This window comes from Panthera uncia, chromosome B1 (assembly GCF_023721935.1).
Source record: "Panthera uncia isolate 11264 chromosome B1, Puncia_PCG_1.0, whole genome shotgun sequence".
Taxonomy (NCBI): Eukaryota; Metazoa; Chordata; class Mammalia; order Carnivora; family Felidae; genus Panthera; species Panthera uncia.
This window is the reverse complement of record NC_064811.1, coordinates 174,284,490-174,298,889: the sequence shown is the minus strand read 5'-3', so window position 1 is coordinate 174,298,889 and position 14,400 is coordinate 174,284,490. Positions and strand designations below refer to the sequence as shown.

Below are 14,400 nucleotides of genomic sequence, written 5' to 3'. Positions count from 1 at the left end.
CAAATTGTCACGGACAGAGTCGAGTGATCATGGTACCCATCTTTTGAGTTTCCTTTCTTTCAAAGGTCACAGTTTAGCACCACCGTTGATCCCTGCCTTCAAAGATGCTTTTTGGTTCTTTTGCTCTATCACTTTTTATAGTTTCATCTAACTTAGATATTTCAGGTTGTCTTTTATTACATTAAACACAATGAACATAGTTCTTTTTGGTTTTCAGTCTTTGCTTGTTTATTAAACAGCATAGTTCTTTTTATAACGTATCTGGTAGTTCTTTCTGATATCTAAAGTTTTTGTGGGGTTTTTTTGTGTGTGTTGTTTATTGATATTCATTGTTGCTTCTGCATTTTGGATTACCTCTGTACTTGGTTATCTTGGCTATGTGGTGGGCCTTTTACTCTAAATTTATCTGTAAGGACTAACTTTTTGCCCTTTGATGAAAGTACCTTCCCCTGAGAGGATGGGCATATATGTTTGCCAGATGTCCTGACATTACTGCCAATCTGGGACCACCTTCAAATTAAACTCAAGGCTTCACATAGTTTGGACACCCAAAGTTTCCAGCCAGAGGGATGATTCTGTGCTAGGGTGAGTTCAGGTCACTTGATCCTCCTCCTGAGGATATAGCCCTTTTTGTATGGGGACAGTCTTTGTTAGAATCCTTACTTTGTCGGGGGGGGGGGGGGGGGCAGAAATGATTGCTGTTCCCTGTGTCCTATGAGACATTGAAAGGGCAACTTATATTTTTCTGGATTAGTAAGTGCTTTCAGAACAAAGGCAGTTTCCATATATGTTTGTCCTCTGGATTCCCATTTGTGCCTTAGTTTTGGGCTAGTAATTCTTTGTCATTAGCTCTTAGATGAAGTTATGTTTTTTGTTTTAAATCTAGTTCTGTTCATTATTCACAGCCTAAGGATTGGTCCAAATAAATGGTCAGCCAGTATTGAAAAGAGAAACTTGTCATTCAAATTCTAACTCAGTGCTCACTTCGGCAGCACATATACTAAATTCTATTTCAGATTCAGTAAGCCACACTACTATGTAGGATAACACTGGTTACTTGAATTTTCATGTCTACTGTTAGTGGTAAATCAACTCTTGATGATTTTTTAAAATAAAATACGGTAGTTTACCTTTATGCCATAGTAGTAAGTAAAGTGTATCCTGAATGAAAAGATAAATGGCTTTTCAAAAAATGTGTACAATATATAAATATCTTATAATACAATTATAATATTGTACATGTTCCTGTGGAAAAAGGCAATCTGAATAGGTATTAACCTCAGGATATGCCATGTATATCACTTAGAAAAAATAATTTGTTGGGGTGCTTGGGTGGCTCTGTCGGTTGAGTGTCCGACTCTTGATTTCGGCTCAGGTCATTATCTCAGGGTCTTGACAAAGCCTGCTTGGGATTCTCTCTCATCCTCTCTCCCTGCCCATCCTCCCCTGCACATGCTCTGTCTCTCTCAAAATAAATAAATACACATTAAAAAAAAAAAGAAAAAGTAATCTGTCTTTTAAAAGCCATGTGTGTTGGTGAGAGTCCTATATATTGAAGATTGTAGCTAGTTAAAATTGGGCCACTTGATATTTGCTCTAAGATTAGGTTTTATTTGCTAAAAAATCTAATGAATTTAGTCCTCTGTGTGACTGAATTTTGGAAGCTCAGTCAGATGACTATCTCTATACTCATAAAGATAAGATGACTGTGAAATACATTTTAACATAAACATAACTGCTTTTAAAATTGAGTATTCAGGGGCCTGGGTGGCTCAGTTGGTTAGGTCATGATCTTGATTTCAGCTCAGGTCATGATCTTGTGGTTCATGACGTTGAGCCCCACATCAGGCTCCACACTCAGCTTGGGATTCTCTTCCTCCTCTTCTCTCTGCTCCTGTCCAACTTGTTCTCTCTCTCTCTCAAAAATAAATAAACAAATAAATAAAATTGAGTGTTCATTGCGAGGAACAGTTTTAGACTTTTAATGTAGCTCTAAAATTCACATAACAAAGAATTTACAATATTTTAATAGAGGATGTCTACATTTTATAGTGAAAACTATATTAAACACTTTTTGACAACTTACCTAAAAGTCTTGCTATGTTTTTAGCTTGGATATTTGTATTGTTTTTATTTCTTTTATCTTCTTGAATAAGTTACTAATACCTATAATTAAATACAATCTACCATACTAGCACTTGGTATTTTTCTAGGAATTTGATAGGATGAGGCTTTGCATACATGTAAAAATACTTTCTTTTTATTCGGAAGAATTAAAATGATAGGCATGCTTAAATTCAATAGTTTTGAGAGATGAAACAGTTTCAATTTCTACTGTATTGGTCACAAGGTAAAGGCGTGCTTTTGAATCTGGCTCACTATAGCTGAATGCTTGCACCAGAAATAGGAAAATCACATGTCCTTCTTGGCATAAGCTCTTTTGAGAATGACAGTTTGAATATTGTAATCCTACCTTGGTTTTAACTATCTGTTGTTATGCCAGCTGCTATATTTCTCCATCCTCCTAAACTCAGAAGGACATAAATGGATTTGAAATGCATCAGTCGAACAATTGGATTTAGACAAGTCATTTGGGATTCGAGATTTGATGATGAGCTAATCGGTTAAAGATAGTACAAGGAGATTTTTGAATGGCCACAGTAGTCTTGAATTTATGTACTGAATCATTACTCAGATTTTAGTTTCCTTGTTTTTCTTTCAAACCTTACTTTCTGTATTGTTTGTATATTTTGGGAACTTTGCTTCAGAAGCTGTGCTACTTTTGAAGGAGACTGTTTTATATGAGCGTGTTGTCAGTGTATGTTGATGTTACAAGATGAATTTCTTTTTTTTAAGTTTATTTATTTTGATGTTGATTTTTGAGAGAGAGAGAGAGAAAGAGACAGAGAGAGAAAGAGAGCGCAAGTGGGGGAGGGGCAGACAGGGAGACACAGAGTCCTAAGCAGGCTCCAAGCTGTCAACACAGAGCCCAATGTGGGGCTTGAACTCACAAACCCTGAGATCGTGACCTGAGCCAAAGTCCGACACTTAACGGACTGAGCCGCCCACGTGCCCCACTACTTATTTATTTTGAGAGAGAGAGAGAGAGAGAGAGAGAGAGAGAGAGAGAGCGTGTGAGCGGATGTGTGCAAGTGCAGAGGAGGGGTAGAGAGAGAGGAATTTCTAATTGTAGTTTGCATTGCAAGTCACATTTTGTAACTGTTTGGTAGCTCAGAAGTTTGAATGCAAAATTTGAAGCAGAATTGAGAATTCCACGTCACCGGTTCAAGTGTAGACTGTCATTCTTGAAAGCCATTGTTTTACCTTGGCCTGATGTATGTGCTGTTCGTCTGGCATTGGAAAACAGAGGAACGACTCCCCGTAGAGAATAGTGTGAAACAGAATTTCAGTCGGAGGAATTGCTTGGGAGTCAGTTGGGACGCTTTAGTATGTACCCCACAACTTCCATTGATTATGGGGTTCTACTTTGAGTTTGGTTTTTGTTAGCTACAGTGTTAGGGTGAATGAAAAACTTTTTTTTTTTTTTTAATTTTGATTTAGAGGGTGGGAAGGAAAAGGTTCTACTCGAAATAACTTTTTTTTTTCTTTTTAATTGAGTTTCTACCTTAGACATCTAGACATCATCTGCCTAGTCCAGCTCCTCCACTTTATAGACTTGGGAAGTCTGGCCCAGAGAATTTTTTGATTCTCAAACCATATGAGGTAGAGGACTAGGTTTTTCTTCCTCCCCAGGGTATGGCAGGCCAATAATTTTGTAAAGTACAATAAAAATGAAATACCAGTAAATAATTTTAAAATAACATACACAATTCTAGATGCTTCCTCTTAATTTCTGTGCTTATTTCAATGTAGATGGATTACAAAGAGTTCTGGGACTAGAATAGTCCATAGACCATATTTGGTATATCACTGTCAAGGTAGGCGTTGGCAGACTGTCATATACGGGCCAAATACAGCTCACCCCTTGCGTTTTGTATGTAAGCTAAGAATTGCTTTTACATTTTTCAGTGATTTTTAAAAAAATCACAGTACTAGTATTTTGTGACACATGAAAACTATATAAAATTAATATGTCACTGTCCTTAACTAAAATTTTATTGAAGTGCAGCCACACACATTCTTTTAAGTATTGTCTGGAGCTACTTTTCCCCTGTAAGGATGAGGCTGAGGCAGGGATGAGTAGTTGAGACAGAGACCATATGGTCTACAGAGCCTGATATATTTACTATCAGACCCTTTGCAGAAAAAATAAAGATTTAAAGAGCTGGCTCTAGGACAAAGCATTGAATTAGTAGTTAGTGGTAGAGTTGAGAGCACAAACAAGGTCTCCATTTACAAATGTGCTTTAAATATTGTCGTTAGCTGCTGTGTAGTACAGGCTCCATGCTTAGTGCTTTGCCTGCCACGGTTCTGTAAACTTCCCAGCACTGCCCTTTTACACAAGTTAGAGAATTGTTAGCTTACTTCTAGTTATAGATGCCTTTATTGCCCCTAAATCTCTCTTCTTTTTAAATTTTTATGTTTACTTATTTTTGAGAGAGAGAGAGAGAGAGCACAAGCAGGGGAGGAGCAGAGAGAGACGGAGGCACAGAATCCAAAGCAGGCTCCAGGCTGTGAGCTGTCCGCACAGAGCCTGATAAAGGGCTCGAATCCACAAACCAGGAGATTGTGACCTGAGCCAAAGTCGGACACTTAACCGACTGAGCCACCCAGGCGCCCCCCCCAAAACTCTTAATTCTACTGAGTTTTGGTTTTTAGTTAACTGCTCTCCAGTTAACTAAAAATGATTGAATATTTTCTAATGTAGATTTTGTTGTCAGCATCTGCTTCAGAAAATTCAACTTCTTCCCTGTTGCTACTTTAGTTTGCACTGTTTCTGTGCGTTCAGGTCTAATGAAAGAAATACATAGGACTCAGAATCTTTAGAAAACAGATATTTTTAGTAACAAGATTGCTTCTTTAAAAGTCACCTAAAATAAAGCAAAACTGCAGCCAAACTTAATGGCAGATTTCTATTGTAAAATAGCAGAAATATAATAGGTAAAGTACTAGTTACAACAAAAAAGATTGAGATTTTAGGTGACTTTTGGAGAAACAATAAGGCTTTCAGGTTTTTTCCTCTACCTCATAAACTGCAAAATAAAAGCTCCCATCATACAATTATCAAGCCTTGTTAAATGAACATACTGCTTTACTTATTTAAAGCAGGTCTGAAGTTCTCAAAGTATGCAGTAAAAAAACTCTGCTTTTCATGGGGCTGTTACTTCTTTGTTTTCCTACCCTTTGCATGTGATCACTCAGCTACTAAATAAAGATAGAGCCATAGCTGTCAGCTTTACGTTTGATACATGAGTCCGCTTCATGATAAAGACCCTTTATAAGCCAAACCTTCATGTTGGGATTTCTTCTTGGAATTAAAAAAAAACAAAAACAAAAACACAACTGTTGCCATGAAAGCTTATTCATTGTGATGAAAGAGTAACCACGGTTTGAGATTGTGGTACTTGCTATTTTATTCTGTTTACTCTTGAGTCAGTGTGTAAACATCTGGAAAATAATTATGATTGCTTTCATTCAGAGATGAAATAATATGGAAAGTCCTGGCAAAATCTCACTCCCATCTTCTCAGCCCTGGCTAGTTTTTACTATCCCACATCTGAGAGTGGCCAAGATTTAGTGCAAGAGGTGCTGATGAACACTGTTCCGGCAGCTGCGTCCTAATTCCAGATAAGGCTATTCCTTTGTACTTTATAACGAAGCCATTGACTAGATGGCTTATGGATTAAAGGAGGGGGAAGAGCTTTATAAACAGCAGGACCTATTACTTAGTAATACAGGAGGATTGCCTTCCATATATTCCCAAGGAATGTGTGTACTTTAGCTTGGAAGTGTCAATGAATGAAAATTCGGGACTCACCAACAGCAGTGGCTCCGACGTTTTTAGACATTATATAACATCTCTTTAACCACTTATTTGAATATGACATTTCTGCTTTGTTTTAAATTTATGTTGTAGTATAGTGGTAAATGGTAACAGCTACTGTTCTCAGCAGGACACAAAATCTTAACTATTTGAACTGTTAGAAGAACTTGTAATTGAACCCTGCTTGTTTGGACTAGTTGTTATTGTATTTAGTAGCCTAACCGTCCGTTGGGTGGTATTACAGCAACACCCGCCATCCCTCCACGCCCATGTGCTCACATACCAGGTGTGGCGGGGAAGTGTTTTGGATTAATAAATCATTACATCTGGATTTGACTCAAACAGTACTTCTCTCCTTTGGGAGCCTCCATGTCTAAGAATTCTCCGTAGCTACTTTCTACCTAATACGTGTAGCATGTGCAGCATTCATTCCTTGGCATATATCATAGTGATATTCTGCTTCTAAACATTTTTTATGGAAAGAATTATTGCAGACGGCAGTTCTTTTTTGCAGCCTGACTGCAGGGGAGCAGGGTTGCATGCATTCCTATGTCCGTTAAACTTCCTGGAAGCAAGCCAGTATGTTCTGGTGAGTTTCCTGTGCAAGCAGCGAGCCACTAAAAGGCTTGCACGGTATTACAACTCTTCTGAGGAGAGGAAGCGTTAGGAAATTCAGCAGTAAAGCAGCAGCAACAAGCAGCCACAGTGGTAGTAAAGATAGGGAGGTTCCCGGTTAGCGTATTTCCCAGTGTGAGGCAGTGAGCACACAGCTTCCCATTCCGCTGCCTGAAGGAGGCAAACCAAAACTGGCTTCTCGCAAGATTTTTCTAGTTTCATGTTTATGATGCTAAGTCATGTGATAATACTGTACCACAAGTTGCCAACTTTGCTTTACTCTAGAGAGGATCCTCTGCTGCAGTGCTTTTTTCCCACCTTTCTGTGTCTTTCTTTCTTCTTTTTTTTTCTTGAAAGAGAAAAAACCGTGCAATGTATGTTTATGCCTACACCATGCCGAGGCGACACTTACCAGTAAATAATCTCTGTATCCCTGAGGTAAGATACTGTTTCTGCTTTCCCTGCACAGTGCTGCTGCAGCACGGAGCCGATCCAAACATTCGGAACACTGATGGGAAATCAGCCCTGGACCTGGCCGACTCTTCAGCGAAAGCTGTCCTCACAGGTAAGGAAACAGAGAGCTACCACGCTGTTTTATCTACGGGACCCCTAGCTTGACTTTACATAAAACCTTTCTGCGCTGAATTTTATTTTCCTGCTGGTTAAGCTCAACAAATATGCGTGCCATTATCTCTACTTTATTATTGATTTGCTATATTAACTGTCTCATTAATTTCTATGCTGTCATAAGCATAAGCAGTAAGATTGTTTATTCTGCTTGGAATTTCTGAGAATTACAGCATTAAATGATAGCATAAAGTATTCACTCATGTGTTAGTCCTTTTTTATGGATTCGAGCATAATTTCCCTAAACCTCCTCTTCTCCGTTGATTTCTTTTGAAGACCTTCACCACTGAGCAAGCAAGGGCATTTGTATTACTTATAAAAGTAGTTTTGATTGGAAAGACAACCTGCTGCCTTATTACTCAGATCAATAGTTAAATAAAATATGCTGCTGCTCCTTCCTTGCCGTTCTGTTTATATTTTTATCCTGTCTTCTCACTTTGCCCATGATAGCTAAGTACTTTGTAGATGAGGCAATGTATTGCCTTTTTCTTTCAGATAATGAACATTTGGGGCTTACATATTGGTTTTATCAAGGCAAATGTCAAGAGCCAGCAAAGAGGAGATGCTGGCATAGAAAGGCTATCTCATAACAATATAGAAAATAATGCTATAAGTGAGAGGATACGGAGCAACTGTTCTCATTGATCTTCGTTCTCAGAATACTGCATTGGATCTATTTTTGTTTTTATTCTTAGCATCTGAGTTCTGCTGCCTTTGCCTTCTTTTACTTAACTGATCTTTGTAATTTGGAGCCTCTTTGTCACTGCAGTGCTAACAGTATTGTTTTAGGTTGTGTGAAAGTAAATGACTTTTACCTTCCTTTTAAATTTGCCCGTGTTTGAAGAAAATAAATCTTATGTTCACTTTTAAGTTTAGAGTACATGCTGCGCATTTTTAACAGAGCCTGAGGTGTGTGGAAAAGGTTTATACGTAGACGCTTTGAAAATGTGTGGAATTTTGCTTAATTACTCCACATACACAACTTCTCACTATTGCTAAAATTGAGATAAATCTCTGCTCAATCCGAGTGATAAGACTTTTCACCATTAATTAAGTGATTCGAATTGGTGAAGTCATTTGGTTGCTGAATCAAGATAACATATACTAGAGAAATAAAGCTATTTTAAACCAGTGTAGATAAGAGGAACTTTAAGTATAATTATATAATTTTAACTAATGCAATGAAAAGATAGAGCCTCAGGCCTCCTTCCATCCCCTCTTTTCACAAAGCACTAGGGCCGTAGTAGTAGCAGCCTTGGAGTGGGCTGTGACCGGAGGAGAAACAGCGTCCGTGGGAATCGAGGTGTGTTCCAAACGCGGACCAAGACTGTCTCTGTGGCTGAGTGTCCTCCTTCTGACCTTTCCTTCTCTTCAACCCTCAACGCCTTTCTTGTCCATCTGTGAGATTCATTTAATGCAACCGTGTTTTTAAATCCACTTCCAAGTTTTTCCGAAGACAAAGTTGAAATACAAATTATTAACAGCACGAAGCTATGTCCTAACTTGAAATGAATTTCTGGGGGGATGATATTGGCTGCTCTTCGTTTGCAGAAGAGCTTTGGCATAATAACTCATGGAGACTAGATTCCTGGAAGACAGATGCCGTATCTGTTAAGCTTGATTTGAAAACCCTCTTGGGCTGTACTTTGCTTAGATAGGGAGATACTAATTCTTCTTGGTCCTAATACTGAATTCATTAATTGTTCTTTTCATGAATAGTTACCCTTTTGGAAATGATGTACCACTTTTTAGGTTTAAAAGGTAAACATTCTAGTGGTGGTAGTTAATTTTGTGGAAAATATCAGCTAGTGATATTTACACGTTCATGTTATATAATCTTAGTGAATTAACACTTTAGGGAAATGGATTCCAAAATGTTTTTCTACCCATACAGGTTTCCTTCCAAGCAGTCCTTCTGAATGGAATTATAGAGGCAATAGTATTTCCAAAGCTAAATTAAGACAAGAAAGCACTGATAAAAAGAATCTTTTGAAAGGAATGCCTTAATTTAGAGTTATTAGAGATTATTTTGGGTGATGTGTCATTCTTTGTTTTTATGCCAGGTGGGGTTTTAGTACTGGTACTTAGCTTAAGAGTAAACTTCCTGTTCTTGGTATTTTTCCTCTTTGGGAATTTAGTTGCTGAAGACGGTTTTCTAATATCTTTTATGTTACTACTTATGCATTAGGCAAAACTGTATACAGGTGTATATGTATATTCCTTAAAGGAAGTTAGCAAAGTGAATATCTCTTTTTATAGAATATTTTAAATATTCTACATTGAAGAAATGACTAATATCCTCGTCTGCATAAAGAATGCATGGATTTTTATGAAACCATAGAAAACAACAGCATACCTTTAGAATAACTAATTGGAGAGACTCATCAAACTCCTATTGCGCTAAGTGAATGATACCCAAAGAAGAAATCTTGAGGGTTTTTTTTGTTGGTGGTGTTGGTGTTGGTTTTTGTTAGCCACTCTGAAGTTCTGGCAGTTAACCTAAGATCTTGGAGGTGGTTGTTTGTTTTTATTTTCAGGAAATAAACATATATAAAGCCTAAAACAGCCTATGTAAATTTTATTCAAGAGGAGTGTGGGTGTGCCTTTACTTAGGCCTTTTCTTCCCCCCCCCCCCCCCCCCCCGTTAAAAGAAATACATTCCTTGTGGAAATTAATTAAGGAAAGTAGAAAAAGTACAAGAAAGAAAAAATCATTCTTAATTCTACCACCTAGAGAGACCATTTTGGTCTATTTTATTTGTAACCATTTTTTCTGAGCACACATATCCCACACTCTTCTTTCTCTTTAATCAAATCAATCTTATACATTGCATGCTGCTTAATAGTACTTTTTTAAGAAATGGAATTACATGGATACTCCCAGAATGCATTGTTTTCTTCTGCAACATGAATTTATAATGACTTTATAATATCCTTCTATGGATATATTTAATTTTTGAGCTAAATCCCCCGTTTAGGTAGGTTGTTTTCATTCTTTATTCTTCCTTGTAAATGTAGAGTCATTTTATCAATTCCATTGGAAATGTGCTTCTTTATCATGTTCAGCCTTAGCATCCACAAACATGTTCTCTCTCTCCATTCCTGACTGAAGTATGTGGGGATTTGGAGAACGAGGAGCTTCCCTCTTAAGGGTCTGCACTGCATGTGGTGTTACAGGGGGAGAGCCACATTTAAATTAAAGTTGGTTGACACAGGAAATGTTCCTTACGGAGGGCAAGGATGTAGGGGTGTTTGCTAATCCTGTAAAGGTGGTTTTGTAGGGCACAGTGGGAAGTTGAGTCAGGAGAAGCCGTAACAGCAGATTGAAGCTGAGAGTTTGGGAAAGGATACCCAACCAAAGGATTGTTTATCATTGGCAGAACCAAAGATGAGTTTAGATGGCCACAAGGATGCCCAGTTAATTGGTCCCAGCGGTTTTCCAGCAGGGGTAAGGAAGTAGAGAAGAAGGATGTGTTTGCACCAAGGTGTCTCAAGCATAAGCTTTAACTTGGATTCATTGCACTTCTGAGGAAATCCCAATTGGTGATTGATGGGCTGGCTCCCAGGCTTTCCAGAAGGACTCAGCCTTGGCTCAGGCTAGAGGCAACGTTGAGGGGTCTGGCATGTGCTTGCTGAGTGTGGCATGTTCGTCAACAAAATATATCTGGAGTCCTACTTCTTTTTTTTTCTACTCCATTGCTCCCTACTGCTTTTTAGAAGAAACCAAAATCATCTTCAGCATGATTGGTGAGGACTTTAGGGAACTGGACCCTACCCAGATAGGTTTGCTCAAGCCAAAATTTAAGATTCCTTTCTTTTTCTCATACTTTGCATCCACACTGTCAGTAACTCAGGTCTACAGTACTTTCAAATCTCCAACGCAGCCATGTCCTACCAGCTTCACCGCTTCAGCCTTAGTACACGCCTTGACCGTCTTTCTTTTGTTTGTGACGGCAGTAACCTTGTAATGAGTCACTGCCTCCACTAATTTTTCACTCAGTTTTCACTGTAGCTGGAGTGGTCTTTCTAAAGCATAGATCAGCCCTATGATTAGAAAATCCCTTAATATGTTCTTATTACCCTTAACTAAAGCCCAAACTCTTTGGCCATAGCATACCACGATGGGCCCCTGCCTTGCTTATCTCTCATCTGTCTTCCACTGTTCTGCCTTGATCTCTTTGCTTCAACCACAGCTGGATGCTTGCTGTTCTCCAACAGACAGACGAAGGCCTTGTCTGTGTCTGGACTAACACATGCTAGTTACTGAACCTGGAACACTGCCCCAGAACTTCCCGTCGTTCAAGTCAAATCTCCACTTAGGTGCTTACTCCTCAGAGATGTCTTTTTGTCCTCAGTCCCGTTAGCTTTCTTTATTTTCTTCAAGGATTTATTGATATCTGAAATGGCATTTTTTTTTCTTGTTTATTTGCCCCAATACAACGAAAGCTCTACAAGGATTTGGACTGTTGTGTGTCTTCTCACTTCGTTGTGCCCAGGACTTAACATAAACACATGAAATGATTAAATAAACAAATACTTCAAGCGTCTGATTACTGGTGACTGAGGGCAGCGTATCTTCCAGGTCCTACAAATACTCGTTAACCATTAATTACTTGGTATCTCGTGCCGTATTGTAATAGTCTTATTAAATTTTGTACTTCCCAAAAATGGTTTTGGATTGCTTATAGTCATGTACATACTCTTTTAAGAGTACATTTAAAATAATTTTTAAATTGGTGTGACGGGTGAGGTGTGTACTGACCCTTTCATCAACAGATTTCTCGGGTAGCTCCTTTGATCGAGAACATGCCAGTTCTGGAAAGATCAAAGTGCCTGCAGCTGTCACATCAAACTTCTAGATGTTAAACCAGGGCCTAATTTTTACTGTTTTTTTTTTGTGGTTTTTTTGTTGTTTTGGTCTGTTGTTGTTGTTGTTGTTGTGTTTTGGCATGGCTCCATTACTATGCTGTTTTGCACACTAATACTACGAGGTGGCATATTGCGTATCAGGTGTAATACCTTTTTAATAACCTATGTGATTGAGGACTGATTTCCTAGACCCTTACTTTGAACTTTAGGAATTATTTTTATCAGTTAATAAGAAGCCTAATAGTATAATATGCCGCCCCCCCTCCCCCGTAAAGAAACCATAAGAGGAAATAGCTTACTTTTAAAAAATAGCTATATGTTTATCTGCCTCATTTTTATTAGGGAAAATTATTGTTATGTTAAGATGAATTCCTGGTCTTTAAAAAAAATTCCCTTTAGTGTAAGAGTAAGAAAGTTAAAATGGGTTATTGCTGAAATAAATCAGTGTGAACACTCCTTTTAAAGATATGTTGAAAATGTTAATCCCTTAACCACATAATTCTTAAGAAAATTTTATTAATGCTTTGATCTGTCTATAATTTTGGACATGAGTAGGAAAGTGTAAGATTTTGTTACTAAAAGTGATTGAAACACCTTTTTTTGAAACTTTAAATGTATGAAAATAATTTAGGAGAGGATTATAGAGCTAGTACCTTTCTAAAAAGCCTTTAGCTGACATAGGTCATATTGATTTAAATTTTAAAATATTGCACCTTAAATAAACAAGTCAAAGCCTTACTGAATCTAGTTATGATGATGATGATGATGATGATGATGATGATAGACAACTCCTGAGTGCTTCTGTCAGCCAAGCACTATTCTAAGGGCATTGAACACTGGGAAACAGATACGATTGTACCCATCTTTACAGATATCAGAATGGTCAGGTCACATTTATGAGTTCACACAGTTATAAAGGGAAATTACTGGGATTTGAACTCAAACAGTTTGGCTTCTGAAGAATCAGTGCTCTTATGCAGAATCAGATTTTTTTTACCTACTCGTTCATTTAGAAGGATGTGGTATAAACATATTTGAAAAATTGGACTAACTCATGAATTCAGAGCTTAAATCCAAGGTATTAACGTGTTTCTCTGCTTTCTTAAAGATTAGTGCTTTCAAAAAAGAAAATTCACCTGATTGATATTACCTGCAAGACTCATCATCATATTGTTATAAAATGAATTAATTGGGTAATTTAAGTTATTAATCTAACTTTATAAATGCTATTTTTAAGTCTTTGCTATCTGGCCAGTAGGTTTGAGTAACATTCAGTGGACACATTAAAAAACACAATATTTTGAAAGTATAAGGGACGATGTAATTTCAAAATGTTTGAGCTGTTCGTAAATAAGAGGCACCTCAAATAATGTATGTAGTGTAAGCCTTTCATGAGTTATAGGCAGTTATGTATGTTTAGGAGTAAGAGGGAATAGAAACTATGTTTCTGTTTATATAACCCAGCCCTCCAGTATTTCAAACTCTTCCTATCTACCTTTGGATGTAATTAAACCTAGCAAGCCTACATCATTAAAACCAGCATGATCTTTCAGTGCACCAAAAATGACATCTTTGTGAAGCATAATAACTTGTTAGTGTATACCTTGAGAGCACCTGTCATTTTCCCCAGTGAACTGTAACAGTAACTGGTGTGTAACTGTAACTTTCACACAGCATCTTCATTGCATTTTGGATTACAGCTTCAACTACAACCAATTTATGGCTACTTTTATTTTTTTTAAGTTTATTTATTTATTTATTGACTTTTTATTTTTGAGAGAGAGAGAGCAAGGGAGGGGCAGAGAGAGAGAGAGAGAGAGAGAGAGAGAGAGAGAGAGAGAGAATCCCAAGCAGGCTCCACACCAGCAGTGCTGAGCATGATGTGGGGCTTGAACTCACGAACCATGAGATCATGACCTGAGCCAAAACTGAGAGTCAGATGCTCAACCGACTGAGCCATCCAGGTGCCCCAAATTACGGCTATTTTAAATGGTTCTTTTAAAATTTCTTACAATAAAGTAATTGCTATTAACATTTACTTTCTTAGAATAACAGTGACATTAGAATGCATTAATGCTTTGGTATCGTAAGGGTTAATAACTCTATTTTTTTTTTTTGAAGTTTTTATGACACTTTTATTTTGACATAATTGTACATTTTCATGCAATCGTTAAGAAGTAATACAGAGGCCCCCTGTACCTAGTGTGTTATTTTCCCCTAGGGGTAACCTCTTACAAAAACTGTAGTATGGTATCATAATCAGGATATTGACATTGATATAGTCAGATGCAGAACATTTCCATCTTAGCAGATGTTTTTCTGTAGTTTTCCTGTTTATAATATGTT

The 14,400-nt window shown here is 37.6% G+C and overlaps 1 protein-coding gene across 3 annotated transcripts in view; it reads left to right on the top strand.

Moving 5' to 3' along the window:
- Window positions 1-14,400, top strand: part of TNKS (tankyrase) — a 212,126-nt gene that overhangs the window by 55,359 nt on the left and 142,367 nt on the right. For 2 of the 3 annotated variants that reach the window (XM_049632502.1, XM_049632504.1), the window contains exon 3: window positions 7,029-7,124. In XM_049632502.1, the coding sequence (XP_049488459.1) occupies window positions 7,029-7,124 (96 nt within the window). Of the gene's footprint in view, window positions 1-317; window positions 6,934-7,028; window positions 7,125-14,400 lie in introns of those variants that run through there. The other variant, XM_049632503.1, reaches the window with a different exon arrangement.